At 35.7% G+C, this 20,610-nt stretch overlaps 1 protein-coding gene across 10 annotated transcripts in view; it reads left to right on the top strand.

Moving 5' to 3' along the window:
• The window catches only part of KCNMA1 (potassium calcium-activated channel subfamily M alpha 1), a 422,031-nt gene that overhangs the window by 331,026 nt on the left and 70,395 nt on the right, over positions 1 to 20,610 (top strand). For 3 of the 10 annotated variants that reach the window (XM_065746494.1, XM_065746493.1, XM_065746492.1), the window contains one exon: positions 5,567 to 5,740. The exons of the other annotated variants lie outside the window; for them this stretch is intronic. In XM_065746494.1, coding sequence (XP_065602566.1) covers positions 5,567 to 5,740 — 174 coding nt within the window. The remainder of the gene's footprint in view (positions 1 to 5,566; positions 5,741 to 20,610) is intronic. 10 annotated transcript variants of the gene reach the window in all.

The raw sequence follows: 20,610 nt of genomic DNA, 5'->3' as shown, positions 1-20,610 counted from the left end.
TTCATTGTCAGATCTGTGTTCAATTTTTTTTTGTACTTAGTTTTCGTTGCATAACTGACACAAGGGACAACACAGCAGTCTTCTACTGTCCTCATTTAACTCCTTTCTCCCCACTGTCAAAAATAAAGCCAGACAATGAATTAAATGTTTCTTTAGCTTTGAATATATAAGGTTACAGTTTTCATGTATAGCAAACAAGCTACAGTGATCATTTTCCCCAGCTATAACAGTTTTGCTTATGGAAATAATTACATGAGTAGAGCTACACTGTTTTATCAGGACCTAAGCTGTAAAAAAATTATTAGAGTATGAAGTTTATAGACCATTTTGCATCAGTCTAAATCTGACTGCTTCAAAGTGCTCAGAATCTGTGGCTCTTACCAGCTACTTTTCGTGTGTACAGTCATTATAATTTAAATAAACACAGTATTTTGGACATGGAGAGAGTTAAGCTTTCTAGAAATACAAGCACTATGAAAAATATACTGGTTATATTGCAGTGTTAGGATTATAGAACTTGTTCTTTCAAACAGCAAGAGGGATCAGATATTTCATAGGTGCAATGAAGCATGCACTGCTGCATCAGATTGAGGCTGGTAGCTATACCACAACTACAGCTCTCTAAGTGAAGATATGAGACTTTTCACCATTTCACCAGACATTATGAATTTATTTTCTGATAACACTTCAGATCTTAATCCGGACTGTGATATTTTTTCACCTCTCGGCTGTATACAACATAGGATCTTGCAAAGAATACAGAAAAAAATGATACTCCTGGAATTGCATTATATACTGCCAGCCATCTTGTAATTGTGGTGGCCTGTGTGATGGTTAGCATTACTTTGTTGTTTGGTTTTTTATTATTTATTTATTTTTATTTTATTGATTTGGATACCATTAGTACAGTAAAGAATTGCGATCCCCCCACTGTGGTAGAAAGAGTTCATATGCAGAACAGAAATCTCTCCAAGATACTATCTGAAAATAGAATGATGAAGCAGAAAAATGGGGAGCGCAAAAAAGCAGATTGTCAAGACAGGACAGCAGAATAAGAGTTTACAAACCAGAAAGAAACTAATTTGTATGGATGAAACAATGAATCAGTAGACCTAAAGGCAAAACGCTGGAAATAATTTAGGTCTATTTATTGCAATGTATTAATTTTAAGTACATGTCTGTATTGAGCCCTTTCTGGACCACATAAGCTAGTAGAACTAGAAACAAGCAAACAAAGAAGCTCCTCTTAAAAAAGAAAAAAAAAAGTATTTTAAAACACGTATTGCAGAAATGGAAAAAAAATTTAAAAAAAGAAGTTAAAGCTTCAGTCTGCTCAGAAATGCAACTCACTCTGAGAGACTGGCTGGATGAGAGACTTATTTAGCATAATGAAGAAGAGTTCACAGTGATATTTAAATATTAAAATGAGTTGGTCTATAAGTATGGCATTACTTTCTCTAGCTACTAAAAGGGCTAGGATGTCTACTAATTCTACAGCTTTGACAAAGAGCTGCAACATATTAATTATCACATGGAACCAACTAATTGCCTTTGATTGCAAAAAATTGCAAGATAGATAATGAAAAAGCTGAGTTGGTGCTATTAAAGTAGTTCCGTAAAAATTAAATAATGGAGAGATAGCTTTGCCTGTTGTGTTAAGAGAAAATAAATTATGAAAAATAATTTAAGAAATGCTGCTGTATTTTTTCAGAAAAGAGATCGTGCTAAGGGAAATTCTTTAAAAATTTGTCTTTTGATGCTAACCAGCATCCCTGAGAGTGATCAAATCAGTCAGGTCTTTCACTAATGCTGCTGTTATTTTACTCTTAGTGTGGATAATGAGAACTTGAAGAATTGAAATGTCACTGTATGTGTTTCAATTCTTAATTGAAGTGGGAATGTTTCTGAACCATTTGCTGGTCAAGAAAACTCCAGTTGGTTCTTCTTAACCAGCTGTTGTTTCATAGTAGACCACTAGATGTCCTCATAGATCTACTTTTTGTTAATATTGAGTTCACAAGGAAAATTGCTGTAGTGATGAGTGGAATATTAGAAATGGGTAGCCTGTACAGTTAATGAAAACAAACAAACAAATGAAAACAAATCACCAAAGATGAAGGGATCCTTCGTTTATTTTTTTATTTATTTATTATTATATTTTTTATTTTTCTAACAAAGGAGCTGTTTCTTGACATCCTAGGAAGACGATAATCTGCAGCTTCCTTTGCTTATTTTTGCAACTGGAAGTATTTCCCACTACCATTTATGAACTCTAAGTTACACATCCAGACCCAGACAATCTAGAAAAGTTAACTAGGTTCTTCTGAGATTTTGAGATAAGAAAACTAGAAGTGTAGATATCTAAGCCATGTTTCTTCCTTATTTAGAATGAAAGGACATTACCTTTTGAGAACAAAAATGCAACAAGTTTTTCATTTCTTTGTTTTTATAGGTAACTAACAATTTTTGCTATTGTTTTGCTTTTCACAACTCCGAAAATTAGTCTCATTCATGTAGGCCTTTTTTTATCAGTAAATTATTTAAGTAGTCCAATGTCCGTGTCCATGATTACTTCCCCTGGTATTTTCACAAATTCTGGGGGCTTGTGATCAATAATAAGTAGAAGGATCTCTTCTTCCTTTTTATCCATTTATTGTTCAATTGGAAATAGGGAGGTAATTTCCTTTAAATCCCAACTTACGTTTTCACTAGTTGCACGTAACAGTTCTATTCAATCTCCACAACACTTCTATGAGTAGAAATGAAATGATTCTTATGCAGGTGCTACAGGTGTCAAATGAATTTAACACCCGGAGGCTGTTCTTAAGGTCCCCCTGTCTCTTTGATGGTACCCATTTTTCGTTAATCTTTATGGAAGTCTAATAGGAATGGTATGTGTGTGGCTTGAACCATTTGAAATCATTTCTGTCTTGTCTTGGATCTTGTCACTACTCATCCCTAATAATAACCCATGTTTTGTTTAATTTAAAAGAAAATTAATATTGTATTTGGTATGAATGTAACAATGACTGTTTAACATGAATGAAGAGTAACAGCATGTTTCCTTTACAAATTGTATTGCTATGGTACACAGTTGCTTATATACTGGTTGAAAGCCTTATGGCAAGTCATATCTGCTACTTATATTTCCAGGTCCAAGCCTGTTTCGTGCATGTTAATGATGTGAAATATTGAAATGATGCATGATCTCCAGAACAATTGATAATAATAGTTAAAAACAGTCCCTGAAAGGGCATTACTTTTGAGAGGTGCCATGGTTTACTTCCCAATCGAACAGATGGACTTAAATTTCCACCTTCATTTGTTTAAGTCTAATGAAAATAGTGCAAAAAGTTTTCTTTCCCAATCTCATTTGCAATTTAGGATGATTGTTTTTTTAATTTTAATAAATATGATCTTTTCTATTATTGACTGTTGAAAAGTTATGGATTCAAGTAAATGAAAACCAGGGACTGTTACTAACCAATAGCAGCTGAGAATATCTGGTCAGTGTGTTTTGCTTACAGCATTTGATTAGAGAATGTCTTTCAAAACAGCTGTAATTAAAACTAAATGGGCCTTCCTTTTCCCTCACCTACTGTTAGTGTATCTCATAAATGCTCATTATTTTTCTTTTGTTTCCTTAAAGTTAAAATAATAAAATAGGCATACTGGAAATGCTCGATATTTCTGGGGACATTTTTTCTCTACCCAACTTTTCAGTTTTAAACAATATGTTGGGAAAAGTTAGAGAGAGGGAAACTATGGGAAAACAAATGCTGTTTTGAATTTTCTGTGTAGTTTGAATGTGAATGCATCAAAAGCTGCAGTGGAAACCTTCTTTCTAAAAGCCAAGCTCTGAGAAATGATGAACCATGCAATGAACAAGCCTGATGATGCATGATGACTTTTTGAACAGCTCTAAGATAACTCTACTAGGATGCTGAAAGAACATGACAGTAGTCATGTGTGCACAGTTTTAGAGGAATGGAGTCGCTGCTGAAGAGATCACTCATTCATCTCCCTCAGTGCCTGTTTCCCACAATCATAATGTTACCCTTGCTTGAAAAATATACTGTATGGCAAGTCATCAAGGCCTTAGAACAGGACTTGACCCATTTGAGCAATTACAATCCCTCTTCCCTGGTGACTGTAGCATTAAAAAAAGAGGGAAAAAGAAAAGGAAAAAAAAAAGAAGAAACTATTTAAAATTTAATATTACTACCAAGATTCAATCTTAAACTGAAGGTACAGGCCAGAGAAACATTACCTTTTTACTACATCTGCTTTTAAGGTTTTGTTTTTGCCTGTTGGTGTTCTGTTTTGTTTTTAGCATAATTTGAGTCAGTTCAATCTAAACCATTACCAAAAGTGTTGGTTCAGTGCAACATGTGAAGCAATTGAAGTGGCTTTCACAGTTCTTCAGACGTACATTTACTTGAGACTGAGGTAACATATGCGTTTGTATGAAGGTAATTACATGACAGCATTTTTCTAAAACAGGATGCTGTATATTTCTAGAAATATAGAATAAGGAGAATATCCTTCCTGTGACCAAAGGACATAACTTTTCTATTCCAACCTGGAAATTCAGTTGGAATTGGTGCCTAAACCTATGTTCAGTTATTTGGTTCTCAATCTACCTTTCAATCTTGTTGGGTTATGCAGACTCAGTATCCTCTGGAGGAGAAAGCGTGCCAGTGATTGGTTCAGCATGTTTCAGTGTACCAATGCTCTGTGTGCTTTTGGTGATGCCTTATTTGTGAACTGATTTTAATGTCAAGCATATTTGCCATTATTAGTTGTGTCACTTATATCAGCAAATTTTGGTATTCTGTCAAGACTTAATTTGAATTCCTGAAGATGCAACGTAAATGAAGTCAGATTTTCAGTAAATTTTATGCACATCTTGTAACTCTCCAGTAACGTGTAAATAATTGCAATAAAGAAGTTCCCTGGCACAGTTTAATGCAAAGCAATTATTAGCACATATTTCAGGATAAATATATTTACATATGTGTATATATATTTATGTATGTGTATACATGTATATGTGTGTGTATGTAAGAATATGTGTATGTGTGTTTCTGTGTGTGTATACATGCATATTTATACATATATATACACATATATGTTTTCAACTTCTAAGTGAAGCAAAGTAGGCCAAAAACATCTAATGAATTATCAGCATTATATCTTCTTATCATTTTAGCCCAGCAGTATTAATTGTGCCACGGGAAGAATATATTCTTAGGATTTTCTGCTTTTACTATGTTCTTTTTTAATCCAAACATTCTACTGTAATCAGTAATTCTTCCCTATGTCTGCGGTCACTCTATATGGCTGAAGAGAAATAAAGAACAGTTTATCTTTTGCCCTACTTTTAATGTACAGCCAAACTGTTATCAATAATCTCATTGCATTTTTTTTTCTGGGTCAAGACTGTTAACATAAACTAAGGCCTGTGTTAAATCCCTTAAATTACCTTCCAGCTGCCTTGTTATATATATAATCTTGCCATTAACCTGCTGCTCTTCCTCTCCTCCCATCCAACACATGGTTATAGCCAAGATGTCCATCTACAAGAGAATGAAACTGGCATGTTGTTTTGATTGCGGACGCTCTGAGCGTGACTGCTCTTGCATGTCAGGCAGTGTACATAGTAACATGGACACCCTTGAGAGAGCCTTCCCACTTTCTTCTGTCTCTGTTAATGATTGCTCCACCAGTTTACGTGCCTGTAAGTTTTAACACCAACACATGCTGTTCCATGTCTGTGGTGTCTGTGGTATCATCCCTGTCTTGTGTCGTACATTGTAGTTCTGTGAGTTCTATTGGGCTGATGCTTTTTAAAAAATTCAAAACTAAATCCTAATACAGCTCTGTATTTATATTTCTGTTTCTATTTATTTTTAATATAATGAATAATGTAATTCGTTATTTTGCTTTTTGTGCTCTTTATGAGGCATGCTCTTGCAATAGCTTGCAGGACCTTAGTAGTGCAGTTTGATGACATCTTTTTAATTTAATTCATACAATATAAATTTTAATTAATTAACCAATATGTGCATTATTGGAGGAACAGGTCTGTGTCTAAATCTGTGACTGGTGCTAAATGGACAACTTCAATAGTAACATCAGTATAGCAATATATGTTACGCAGTGAGTAAATGTACAGAATACAACTTAGCTGCTAAGCTACAGTAGCTGACATTCTAGTTTGGACTGCTCCCATAATCTTTAATTACGTTTGTATCCCTTTATGATTAACAAGGCAGGGCCTTCCACTTGATATGGACATTGCAAATACTTTAGTAAAATGGATTTACATTTTGTATTTTTTTTTTAAGAAGGTCTCACCTGATGATGACTTCATAATACAAACTGTCTGAAATTAGCAGCAAAATCTATCCTGCAGGAAAACACAATTCTGGAATGTGCCCCAAGAGCTCTTTTGAAAGACTAGAGTTAGAATGGGAGAAGAGAGAGAAATTAGAACTCTTTGTAGCCATTAATTTTTGGGTAAGGCATAGGGATTCTGGAGCTTCCTTTGTCTGTGTGATGTCAACTATTGAGTGAGATTGTTTAATAGGGATTTTTCTCAGTCTCCTATCCTCTTCAGACATCCATTACAGGCAGAACTATATCTTGGGATGGATTTGTTTTCCTTTCCCTAACCAAATGCAAAGTAAAACTGACAAGTTATTCAGAAGAAATATTAGGAATTTGGATGAGAATGCTTGTCCACTTTACAAGTCGTTACAAATAAAAACACATTCCACCATTAAGAACATACTGTAGTTAGTAGATTATGCATCTGGTTGCCTTTTGATGCCATAAGTTTACTGCAATGTGTAGTCCATGTGGTGAATGACTGCTGCAGCTATTTTGACATTTGAACTGTTTTTCCAGATTCAAATGTATATACCAATATATATTGGTGTATATACCAATACTGTGATCTTTGTTATCATTTTTATATCTGAAGACTGTGTCATTTAAATTATTCTAACAGAATTTCATTGAGATTTTGGCAGAAATCTTCTCTGTTTATATGTGCAAGCACCCTAAATGTAATTTTTGTCTACTTCGTTGCAGTTCTCTGAGAGCCATTTGTAATTGTTATTCCAAGTTATAGGAGTTTCTTATCCTGTAGAGAGCCTTGTATTAGAGTCAAACACAGCAAACAGTACTTGTTTATTAAGAATAGTGACTGTGAAACTTTCCTGGATTGAGAGTTTCTGCAGGCACTGTCACTTCTGTGACCTAACAGCCTCTCTAAAAGTGTCTGGTATTGTTTGCATTAATACAGACTAGTACAGAGATTAAGTGGTTGGGTCCCAGCGCAGGTGTTAACAGCTACCAGATGGGGCTAAATGAGTAAGTCCCCCACAGATAAGTGAAATTTCTGCCATGAGCACTATTTGGCAAGGAAAAAAAAAAAAAAAGAAAACAAAACAAAACAAAAACCCACAACATAATTTGTAGGTTTACCATGACTTTGAATTCATGTAAGGCAGTAAAAGTAAACATTTTTTATTGTGTTGCTAGCTGAGCCAAAAACCTCCACTGCATGGTATTATTGCCACCAAAAACAGCGCTGAAAAAACATAGATTTAGCTGGGAAACATGCTAAATCTATGTTACATTTCGAAGAATAAGTGGTATTGACAACTGTGAGGATTTTTACCATCCTATCTTTCAAGGGACTTTTCCCCCCTTCATCACTCCGTCAAATCAGAAGAGAATTCACTCTTCCCCTTTTGAGACTAGTCACCCTTGACTGTTAATAATAAGTACAAAAATCAATACTGATTCATGCTCTTTATAAATCAGCAGAAGCCTTTCTTTTCCAATTAAAAGTACATATACAGATGCAAAATTTCACTGGCATGGCTTCAACAGAAATCACTATGTTTTCTTTGCAGTGCACACAGGGGTTGTATGATGCCCATCTTGACAGAACTAGTTAACTCAAAGAATGGTGGTGAGAGTCAGCTTTTCATTAAATATGAGCAGATGTGAAATGTAGAGTGTTTGACAATTAGAAATGGCAGCAGCATGGCCCCAGAATCAAAGTGAGGTCAGATTGGTGGATCAGATTACCTCTCTTACATTCTTTAGTTGTTCTGAAAATCATTTTAAATTAGTGTCAGTGGAGCCATGATGGGTTTTGCCCTTTGTCTTTTATGCTAGGACTATATTGTTTCCCCAGACACTCATTAAAGGTCATTATACTATTACAGGGCTTGCTTTGGTCGTGGTGCCCCAGTTGAGTTGGTTTGCTTCTACAGTCACTTAATGCATTTCTCTCTCTCTCTCCCTCTTTTTTTTTTTTTTTTCCCTTTTGGTTATAAAAGCAGGCATTTCTTTTTTAAGGTAAATAGGATCACAGAACATTGTATGAAACTTCTAGGAAAAAAAAAGTCATTTTTGTAAGGATTAATACTGTAAGAATCTGATGGCAAGTAGAAAATATCAATTTCAACATTCAGTGATGTACACAAGATTTAGCATTAATTGTTTACTAAGTAGAGAAAGTAACACTTGCAGAATAATTTCCACTGTGAATGAGTTTCTCTTTTATAATATTATATTGTTTGCATTTGCAGTGAATTATTATCCTATTTTCAGTTAATAGAATTGCTTTAAAATAGCTTTTGAGTTTATAGACAGCTGTTTGGAAAAGCAAACAAAGAAAAGCAAAACCAACAAAACTAACAACAACAAAAAAAGGAAAAAATAAGTAAATAGATTTAGGTTTTTGTTGTTTCTTTTTTGGTCTGCACAACTTTAGACATTTTGGTAGATTACTTTCAGATGCCTTCAGTAGATTGCTGCATAAACAGCCATCGAATGGTCCAAACATATTTTTTTGTTGCAAACCCACTTGAATTAGAAAGTAGAGAGACACTTAGGCACTGGAAAACCTGGGGTGGCCTACAAAATGAAATTATGTTACTAATAAGTATGATTTTTCTGTTTAGGTCTGTGCCTAGTCTTGGGTGTCATTCAAATGATTAATTCATACAGACAGAATCTTAACCTGAAGCATTTAATGTCTGTGTTTCTGCATCGCCATATGGCTTCTTTTCTGGAATGGCAAAAGTTCAAGCTCCAAAAGTCTTTATGCTGTGCCCACTGCCACAGGAATTTTGATTTCCAAGTGCAGACAGAAGGACATTCTTGAAATTAGACCCAGGCATATCAGTGATACCAGTTTGTAAGCAAACATGTTTTGCCATATTCTGATATTCCTGAGAAGTATTATATGTTGCTTAAGACAAAGTCTAGATACCATCTAGTGCTGTCAGATGGTTTATACAGGACTAGTTAGCTTCTGAGTCTTTCTCAGATGTCTTAAAACTATGTTCAGCAAGATTGAGAGAACATTTTGAATATCCTCAGTGTTAAAGCCAGACAGGTATATAATGGTGAAGCTATGCCTTCCAAAATAGGTAGTAAGCCAAGTCAAAGAATACTGTAGCTGCTTCACTATCTTGTGCTATGTAGGACAATGCAGGCCCTGTATGTATGTCCTTACAACTTAAAGAAGCAAATTCCATAGCAAGAGCTGAAGTGCCATGTCACTTAGGTAGAGATTTGATGTCTTTGTCAGTGGGAATTGTCATTATCATGACAAGCACACACATTTGTTAATATGTCTAAAATATTTCAGATGTACAACTATTATTTGGCTTTTCTAAGTGAGCTGACTATAAAGACCTGGACTCCTAAATTACTGACTGAAAAGACAGTATAGTCTTTACTCCTCCTAGAATGTAAGAAGTTTATCATATGCTTTTGACATAGTAAGACTAACGTAATGCTTCTCCAGTCCTGCTGAAGTAGCTGAGATAACAAAAAATTGTTTATTTTATGGACAAGCTAAGATGCAGGAAGATCCTGCATGTTTCCTGTCAAAAGCCAGCTCTCAGTAGTAGAATTTTCTTTTCACCATAAAGCAAGTGTTGCCCCATTTACTGGATGTGTATACCACCCTAGAGTGGTTAGAGATTTTGAGATTCCTAAACCAGTGGTAATTGTGATTGTTTTTACATTTTATCTGTTACACTATTAGAATGAAAAGGTGGTGTGCTACCACTGCTCTCCAGCACTGTTTCCAAGTTGTGAGAATTGAAGGAGACAGAAATGTTACCCATCAGGGATGTCATCCTAAGATTTTGAAAAGTAATCATAATCAGCTTAGTTTTATGGAATAGCCACCTCTTTATACTGGAGAATGGTTGCATTATTTGTGTAGCCACTAGGTTTTTATTTAATAAGATTGTTGAAAATGGACAATTAGAATAAGACATCATGCCAAATTAATTCACAACAACAAAGTAAGTCATGAAGAACCTTTTATAACTGTCCAATAAATTCCAAGTAAGCCTGCAAACAAAGTTGTGGGCAATACGTTGATTTATATGAACCTAACTCCAATTTTTTTTTTCTTTTCCATTTTTTTTCTTTTTCTTTTTTTCTTTTTCTTTCCTTTCTTCTCACAGATTTTTACTTCTGTTCCTATAGAATTCAGTAAATTTACATCAATTCAGTTACTCAGGGACACAATTTACATTTGTATCCTGAGAATTTACATGGACATAACATTACTGCTAAATACCTCTACAAGACCACATGTCATCTGAAAGTAACAAAAATAATTAAAAAAAAATAGAAATGAACACGTGTGCATATTTTAGAGAGCGTTTACCTTTACAGAGAAATATTTTATGTAACTTAGTTTAGAAAGCAGTACACTTCAGAAGAATTCAGACATACTATAGTGTATCACATTAACGTAGTCTGTATTGTGTTCTTCATAATAATGAAGAAAATCTCATCTTCTTTCTTCTTCATTACTTTCTTCTCAGTATGAGCTACTGTCAAGAAAGCCACTGTTAACAAAACTGGCTAACGGGGTTTTGAAGCATGTAAAACGAGACAGTGGAACGACTGTAAATGAAAATACCAAGATTCCATTGGGATGCATATGTTGTAGCCTCTGAAGTCAAATACTTGTACATGTAAGAGTTTGACTCTTATTTGTAGCCAGTTCTATAACCTGTAATAATGGCAAATCAGAAGTCTTGTGTATCGCTTTATGTGTGTGAATGCACTGAAACTTTGTATTTCCTTTTAAAGCACTGAGTAAGAAACATTAAATATAGAAGGGGAAATAGTAGCATGAAACAATGTGTTCTACAATAGGTGGTTTCAAGTAAGTAGTTTGGCTCTAAGAGTAAAAAAAAACCAAAGAATCCCTTTTATTGTTGTATATTTTAATAGAACCTGAGTGCTGCTAAATTATTTACCCTTCTTTGAGAAATAATATGAGCATATAAGTGAAAACATAGTTGTGAAAATGCAAGAGCAGGAAAAAACAAAACAAAACAACAAACATAACAAACAACAACCTCCCAAACCAAACTGCTCTTTGTCAGGCAGTAGAATGGTAGAAGTCAGACTTGTTACCTATAACCAGACGATAAAAAGAGTGGAGCATATCTTTTGAGACTGATTTTTTTATTTTTATTTTTTGACACAGTATATACCACTATGCTGACAGGGGGATGTTCTGCCCAGTTTGTATTGTCTGTGTCACTAAGATGCAGTGTTGCATCACCTTGTGATGGAGAGGATGAATGATGGAGGGCATACTAAATTTTGCAGCAAATCTTTGAAGTATTTGTAAGGTGGAGAAGGGAGAGATCAAATAGTCTAGATTTAGTTCCTTCAGGTCTTTACATCGAGTAGTGATTCTTACCAGGGTCACAGGGAAGGGACTTGTGAGTGGCTTCCTTTGATGGGGACAGGCTAGAAAAAATGCTGTCAGCATCCTGTGGAGTGAATTAAGCAGAGGTTCTTATGCAAGGTGACATGGAAATTATGTTTGCATTTTTAGTTCCTGAGTGTGGCTGGTTGTCATGAAACTCACCATGACAGTTTCTTACCACCAGGCAGCAGATTCTTCCTGTTACCTCCTTGGTGTGGGACAGATGCTAGCCGGTTAGCTCTCCATCTCTACTGTTTCTGAGGTATTTCAAGCGACAGATGCCAGAGCTGGCTCAGATTCAGCTTGAGCATTTCTGTCATAGCCCTGCCTTGAGCCCAAATTCTGACCTTTACTATATGAAATAAAGTACTTATGAACAAGCAGTGGCTTGATCCAGAACAGGCTTGGAGCAAATGTCAAGTGTCAAGTCAGACTCTTGCCTCCTTATTCCACCTGCATTAGGAACCTAGATTAGGCCCTAGACTACAGCACTGACTGCCTTAGGCTTTATGGGTCTGGAGAGACATAACTTATTAACAAAGAGTTATTAAAATTTTATCAGTTTTATAACACAATGTAAATGCCTTCTATGAATCTACATTGTATTCATTATCATTTAAAACGTTAATTAAGTCAAAGTTGCATTTAATTTAGTTTTAAATGTGCCTTTGGGAGGAAGCTTTTAGGAACAGCTGCAGGATTGAGAAGCTCATTGATGCTGGGAAGATGTTAGTACCAGATTTCAGGAGAGGTCCCCAAAATTGATTACCATTTTGAGTATGAGCTAATTTATAGTCAAGGTCTCTAATACTGAAATAATAACAGCAGAGAGCTATCAGTTCATGTTAATCACCCACACATTTTAGTGCATAATTCGTGTTCTTTTCAGATTGCTTCCAAATTAAAATGAACAGTTGATCTGTATAGTCAGTACTTCTCATTCCCTATTACTATTACTAACATTATTTTAATTTGATACCTTTATTGATTGGCTTCTTTCATAATTTAGAGAAAAAAAGATGTTTCCTGACTTGAAATATTGTGTATCTCATTCATAGAGTCCTCTTGCCTAGGTCTTCTACATTTCATGTGTTCTAAAGTTATTGTATCTAAATTTATTATAATTTGCAGAAGGAAGTACTTATTGAAAAATTAACAGACTAGGATATAGTATCAAGATATCATGTGTAACAGAGTTTATTGGGGAAAAAGAACTAGAATAAATTTCTTCCAAACCCAATTAAAGTGTACTTGCATTATGTAAAAAATCAAGTATGTTGATTCCATCACCTGCTTTTTCAGCATATTTCACATATGCACACCTTTAATAAGTAAGTAGTCATATTAATTATAATGTCTGTTCATGCACATACTACATGATTCCTCTAGAACTAGAGCTGAAAGGAGCCATCCTAATGCTTACCTAACCTAGGAGAGTTTATTGAATTACAAACAGAGATCGTTAGGTGTTATGAAATTCAATGTAGATCCAGCAGAGTGGTCCAGCTCTCAGCCCAGAAACCAGAAGCAACTTGAAAGATGATTTTTTTCTTTTCATCATTGAGCTCCTAGAACCTTTCCAAGTATTTGTATGTGCCTCATGAGTCTTTTTTTCTGTGCTATGTAAAAATAGAGTTTGTTGTCACATAACTTTGTGGTTCTTTAAGTACCCTAAAACCAAGCACCCATGCTATGTGATTGGTTTGGTAGAGGTTATACTAGAGGGAAAGAGGTTGAATAGAAGAATTTAAATTATTTTTTTATAAAAGAATCATGGATTTTGTTTAGTATATAACTTCTTAAATACATTGAAAACATACTTTAGGTTAAAGTTCAGTTATACTTTTACTGTTTGAGACGATTTACCAGCTTCTGCTAGCGTACCATTTTATAACACACTAATATAATTTTCACTGTGATATTTTATGTGTTACTGAATACTGTGTTGCTGTGAATTATTTCTTATCAATGACTTTAGGAAACATACTGTATGCTATATTACACATACATGCTTCACTGATACCAGGTCGTATCTTGTTAGTACAGTGCAATTACTCTGAAGAGGAAGGATGGAAGAAGTGTTATTAGAGTGTAAGATGCGATCAATGTCATCTTGTTATACATTCCTGTGGATATTTCAGTTTGACTAGAAATTCTACCTAGGCAAAAATGAAACAAAATTGGCACAAGAAAGAGATTCCAGTCTTCACTGAGCTACTAACTTACTACATGACTCTTGTTCCATTTCACATATTGTATTACATTTTGTGCTGCATAATGCTAGGAGATCATTGTTTTGAAGTACTGAATATAATCACAGGCATCCTTTTAACATAGTGATTCATCCACAGAGGCTATTTTTCATGTTTTCTGATCTTTGCTGGAGGAGGTCCTAGATACATGGTGAGGAGGAGAGGAAAGTGAAATCAGGTACATAACAGAAGGAGAAATGTAGAAATTATCAGGACTGCCTTGCTGCTGTCTAATTTAGGTTTTGAAAAGGGATACTAACTAATAGGGCATTAATGGGTTCTGTTTAATTGCTATGGCAGGGACAATTCTCTTTTAAGATCTCGGGAAAAAAAATCCTCTACAGTTTTCATCAGTTTCTAAGCTTTACTTTAAATAGGTTCATAGGTTCATAAGGTTGGAAAGGACCTACAAGATCATCTAGTCCAACCATCCTCCTATCACTATCCCTACCCAACTACTAAATCAAATCCCTTAGCACCTCATCTAAACGCTTCTTGAACAGCGCTAGGGATGGTGCCTCAACCACCTCCCTAGGCAGGCCATTCCAGTGCCTGACCACTCTTTCAGAAAAAAAATGTTTCAAAAAAAATGAAGATCTTATTTTACTATTAGGAACTGCTAAATGAAATCATAGAGTCATGGAATCATTTATGTTGGAAAAAACCTCGAAGATCACCAGATCCAATCAAAAAAACATGGAATCTCTGAGGATTATTGTGACATTTCCTTTGTTCTAACATAAAAGATTTTACTTGCACTAAGTGTTCTGTTATCTACATTCCCATATTTCTAACATTATTGTTACTCTCTAAATCAAAAAGTACATGTTCCTTCAAGGCACTGTAATGTAGAATGAGGTTTTACACTACAATGGCTTTACTTTAGAGAAAGTGTGGCAACAAGAAATGAATGTTCTTGAACAAATTTTTGCCTGAATGGATGAGCAGTTGTTCCATCTGGCACTATAGAAGTTTGTGTTGCTGTTGGTGTAGCTGGCCTCTTTTCCAGGGTATGAGGGATGCTCCAAAAGTAATTCTTTCTGTTTTATTATGTTGGTCCACAACGTCAAAGATGGATGTTGATAGTATGGCAGTAGAAGTTGAACCTTCCCACCAATACTCCCATTACATTTTGCTGTTTTGTGACAGATGGCAGTGGAGGGGCAGTCTGATAAAGACATCTGACATGGAAGGGAGAGTGAAGCAAAGGTGTGGAATTGAATTCCTCCATTCAGAAAAAATGCCATTGACACTAATTGCTGCTTGTTGAAAATTTCTGTAGACCAAACAGTGTGTGTGAGCACCGTGAGGTGGTGGGTGGCACATTTTAGCAGTGGCAACAGCAGTAGTGGGTCGCCTCCACTGGTGAGGATTTTTATAAGTGCAGCATTTAGACTCTTGTTCATCAATGGCAAAAATGCATAACTAATAGTGTTTAGTAGCCAAGAATTTGCTCTATCAAATAGTATTATTGTGTTCTTTGAATCTGATACAGTTTTCATGAAAATATGTAGGACACATTGATATATATAAAATACGTCGATACATATCTATTCAAACATTTCATTGAATATATTTTGCTTTTCACTGTTCTGGCTAACAAGACGTATGTTACTGATTTCTTCATTGAGTCGTAATGTATGTCTTTGGAGGAAAGATGACAGAACAGGGACATCTGTCAGACTCAGCACAAGTTCTGTGGTGATAATCGTAATGTAAGGATGTGCAGAGACTGGAATCAGCAATGTAATCCTTGCTATATGACAATATCCCTTCCATAAAGGGAGTCCAACTTACAGGCATCTTACACTTCGGAGAGTTACAGGACTCAGCAAAAACCTTTTGTTACATTTGAAAGAGCCCACAATTTGCAATGACAGGGAAGTCTAAAACCAAGGCTCTCAGATCAGATAAGTCTAGGTTTGTCTGATGTAAAATCAGTCTGAAATTTTACAAGAGCAGGAGTTGGCAGTCTTTTAACCCACAGGCACCTTTGCCATCTGCATGTTGATTTTCATCACAAATATCCTGTGCCTAATCTGTGTACTGCAATATACCATTGTTGTAGAATTCTGCCAGTCTTTTAAGCCTCTACATTTACTGTTGCCTTTTTTTGGGCATGGAATTATTTTGTCCTCATGTTCACTATCACCTCTTTTTATTTATTTATTTTAATTATAGCATGATTTGGGGGACTTTTAAGTTCTGCATAATTACTTGAAAATACTATCTCCTTGAATAAAAATGCATATTCTATTTTATTAATCAGGATTTTTAGTGTTATTACATCTAGTGTCTGATCAAGGGATCAAGGTCTAATGTGGTTTGTTTTTGTTTTTTTTAATTGGTTGATTGAATTGATTTAAATGCTGCAGCTTACTCATCCACAGTTTTACTGAGATTTCTCCTTCTAAATAGGTAGAAAATCTGCTGTTTTATGTCTCAATTTGTAGACTGATGGAATGCGTGAATGGTGTCTTTGGGCTGAAATATTCAGCCTTGATACACAAACTCTGCATACTCCTCAAGATGCATCCTGAAGTTGTCCCTCAGGTCCCACAGATTTCCTCTGCAGTATAGTTGGATAATGCCCGTGAGGAAAAAAAAATAAAAAATCTGTAAAAATAGGCATTTGTTTTTAATTTGCCTTTAGCATATGCGTCTTTTGTCTGCTTTCTTTTTTCTCCTCAGGCAGGACAAAATAAAATCCTCAGAGGTAGAGCTCCAAGCAATTTGCTTTTGGAAGATGACTTTCTTGTCAGCTGTCAGTGTCCCCTGAGCACTGCATTTCTGGATCCTTTTAGTATCTGACTCTCAAAACATCTGGCAGCAGCACTATTTCCAAATACATTGACATCCTGTGGCATTTTTGGTTAATATAGTTCCTTCCAGGGTAGTAACTAACCCACAAATCTTATGATAGCCAATATATCAATTCTCTGTTTATTAGAGAGAATTCATGCTTCTCCAGTTGCCTGTAGGCTTTAATGTGGAAATTGTGTGATAATTAAACAGTAATAATGGCAGTGATTTCCTGCAGAATTTACTTTATAGGTTTGGTGTTATTGTGTTGGATTTTTGTTTTGTTTTCCTAGCCCTTTATCTTTACCATGCTAACTCCTTTGAAAATGAACATCTTCTTTCTCTAATTTTATACTCTCAGAGTGTTTTAAATGGTTTCCTTGGTATAACAGTGAGCATGCCAGCGTTGTGCAGGACTTAGCTAGGCAACATGCACTGATAATTCAGCACCGTGGCAACTCTGTCAAAATTCTCCATTACCATCTTTCCCTGCCTCTTGTTTCAGGATATTTTATGTTTTAGCCATGAGGATGCTGCTGTTAGGCTACCTTTAATTTCCTCCCTTAATGTCCATATTTGCATCACGGTTTGTAGCACAATGTGTTTAACATTTGAAGCTTCCTTTCTAAAGCTGTTCCTCATCATGGGAGTAGCTGTTATCAATTAACTTTGCTGGTATATTCAGTATTGCTTACTTCCTTCATAAGTTGTTACTTTTATACTTTTTTACCTTTGTAGATTGTCTTAACCGAAGTGCATGTGAGAGAACATGCATTTCCCTCTTACAGTAATTCTAAATACCTTAACCCTAACTTCAACACATATTTCAGTGTTTTCACTGTAGTTTTGTAAAGAATTAAAGATGTAATTGGGCAGAATTTATAGCAATCTCTGTTTGTTCATTTACTCTCTATGGAGGTATTTTGATTTTATTTAGGTTTTATTTTAAAATGTGATCCTTACCAAATACATCCATCCTTCTGAGTACAGATCAAACTGCTGTTGTAAGCAGTGTTGTCATTACTTATCACTGTTGGATTTCATAGCTTACACTTTATCTTCTACCTTTAAGAAACTGCCAGCCCTTTCTTCTCCCCAGTGAATTTCAGCCAAACAGCTGTATGCTTTGGCAGAGATGTGCATATTAATTATTTTGCAGGTTCTTTTGAAGATACAGTAAGAGGTAGACATCACATATCCTTTAAAACGTGTGTATATATATATATTTCCTATTCTGTTTCTCCACTGTTTACCTTAAAATGGCGTACTGAACTTCTTTAATGCTCAATAGCTATGAATCATGGGGTGTGTTTCAAAAGTATCATAGAATGGTTTAGGTTGGAAGGGACCTTTAAGATCATCTAGTTCCAATCCCCCTGCTATAGGAAGGGAAACCTCCCTCTAGACCAAGTTTCTCAAAGGCTCATCCAGCCTGGATTTGAATGCTTCCAGGGAGGGGGCATTTGCAACCATGCTGAGCAATCTGTTTCAATATCTCACCACCTTCACAGAGAAGAATTTCTTCCTAATATCTAGTCTAAATCTACCATCTTCCAGTTTAAAACAATTTGCCCTCATCCCATTGCTACCTGCCCTTTTAAGAAGTTTCTCCCCAGCTTTCCCGTAGGCCCCCTTCAGGTATTGAAAGGCTTCTATAAGTTCTCCTTGGAGCCTTCTCCAGGCTGAAGAGTCCCAGCTCTCTCAGGCTGTCCTTGAAGAGGAGGTGCTCTAGTCCTCTGGTCATCCTCGTGGCCCTCTTCTGTACTTGCTCCAGCAACTCCATGTCCTTCTTGTGATGGGGGCTCCAAAACTGGATGCAGTACTCCAAGTGGATCTGTTATGCTTTCTATTTTATTATGTTGGCTCACAACGTCAGAGGCAGATGGTGGTATAGCAGGTTGCCCGATGAGGTTGTTGATGCTCCATCGCTGGAGGTATTCAAGACAAGGCTGGATCTGGCTCTGGGAAGCTTGGTCTAGTGGTTGGCAACCCTGCCAGTGGCAGGGGGGTTGAAACTAGATGATCTTTGAGGTCCTTTTCAACCCAGGTCATTCTATGATTCTTAGTTTTGAACTGAAAGGGTGATGAGGTACTGGAACAGGTTGCCCAGAGAGGTTGTAGATGCCCCATCCTTGGCGGTGTTCAAGGCCAGGTTGAATGGGGGCCTGGTAAAGGAAGGCTCCAACTTCCTGAGTCAGGCCAAAGAAGATGGCAACCTTCCTCTTGCAACTCAATAATTCCAAGCCCCATCCAAGTTTTAAGACCATGGAGCTCATTGCTAATCTTAACTGGACTGTCCAATCACACTGACTGTATAGTCTGGATTTGGTGCCTTCTGACTTCCATCTGTTCAGGCTGATGAAAGATGAAGTGCATGGGCAACATTTTCCATAGCAGCTGTGAAACAGTGGGTCACCTTCACTGGTGCAGATTTTTACACACCCAGCACGCAGTCTCTTGTTCATTTCTGGCAAGAATGCATAACTAATAATGGTGACTATATTGAAAAAATGTTGTTTTGTAGCTGAGTATTTGCTCTGTCAACTAGTGTTACAGTGCTCTTTTCATCTATTGTAGTTTTTATGGAAGTAAATGGGAGGCATTACTTTTGGAGCAACCTGCATATATTCCACTTCTATTTCAGATCTTGCTATTTTTTTCTACTGTTTTATAGATTTAATATTAGGTAAGTGTATCTTGTGCATCATTATATTGATATATTTACCATACAATAATGTAATTTTTTAGATACATTTGTTCAGAGATAAACAGAGCTTTATGACACTGAAGTAAAGTAATTCTTAAGCATTTCCTAAAATAGGGAGCATTTAACAAAAAAAAATTGGTTTCTTAGTGTCATGGGCAGTATTAAACTTTAATAAGTAAGTGATAAAAGCATCATATATAAAAACAGGCTTTTAATACAGTTGGTTGAATCTATTTGATTAATTTGGGTGTTTACCCTGTGACTTACAGTACTTTGCATACGAGAATTGGTTTGTCAGCTATTAACGTTCCCCGTTTTTATGAAAGCTGTACTTCCATTAATAGAGCATTGTTAAACTGCAACCAGTGTGCTAAAAATTTGTCTTCTGGTAATACAATACCTATTTATAACAGCTGCTAAGAAATGCTAGTCACTTGTTTAGAGATTTGAAGAGAGAAAACTTAATGTAACCAGCAGATGGTGCTGTGAGCTTAGAAATAGGTAGTAATCGAAACTCCTCCGATAACTTTTATTTTTTCTTTTTGAAGAAATAATATCATGCAAAGAAAAATATATATTTGTACTATTTCATATGACTTGTATCCGTTGTATATGGGTAGGTTATACAGTGTAAGCATATACATATAGAGCCAACTTCTACATAAACATGCACAGCATTTTATACTTAGTTAAACATGTGAAAATTATATTATGAGCTTGCAGGTAACAGTACTGTGAAGATCTCCATCCCAGAGGAATATTACAGCTGAACCTGAAAGAGTCTCGGGGATCACTGAGCCTGATCCTATTAACATTTAATAAATTGAAGTTTTTCCACTGGTGTGGATAAAAGTCAGATAAGGCTGATGATAAGAAAGGCAGAGTTAAATGTCAAGATTTCAGTTCTTCTTGTTCAGAGACAAAAGCACTTCTACACCCTTTTATATAGTGTAAACAACTGCCAGAAGGGAAAATAAATTCAATGGTAGCTATGTTTATAAGGGAACAAAAATCTAATCTACCAGCGGCAAATTAACCTCTTATTAAAACAAACAAAGAACAAGCCCACT

Source organism: Cyrtonyx montezumae, unplaced genomic scaffold (assembly GCF_038088225.1).
Source record: "Cyrtonyx montezumae isolate F1298 unplaced genomic scaffold, pur_monq_1.0 scaffold_4, whole genome shotgun sequence".
NCBI classification, from domain to species: Eukaryota; Metazoa; Chordata; class Aves; order Galliformes; family Odontophoridae; genus Cyrtonyx; species Cyrtonyx montezumae.
Note: the sequence above shows the minus strand (reverse complement) of the source record. Positions and strands in the feature narration are given on the sequence as shown.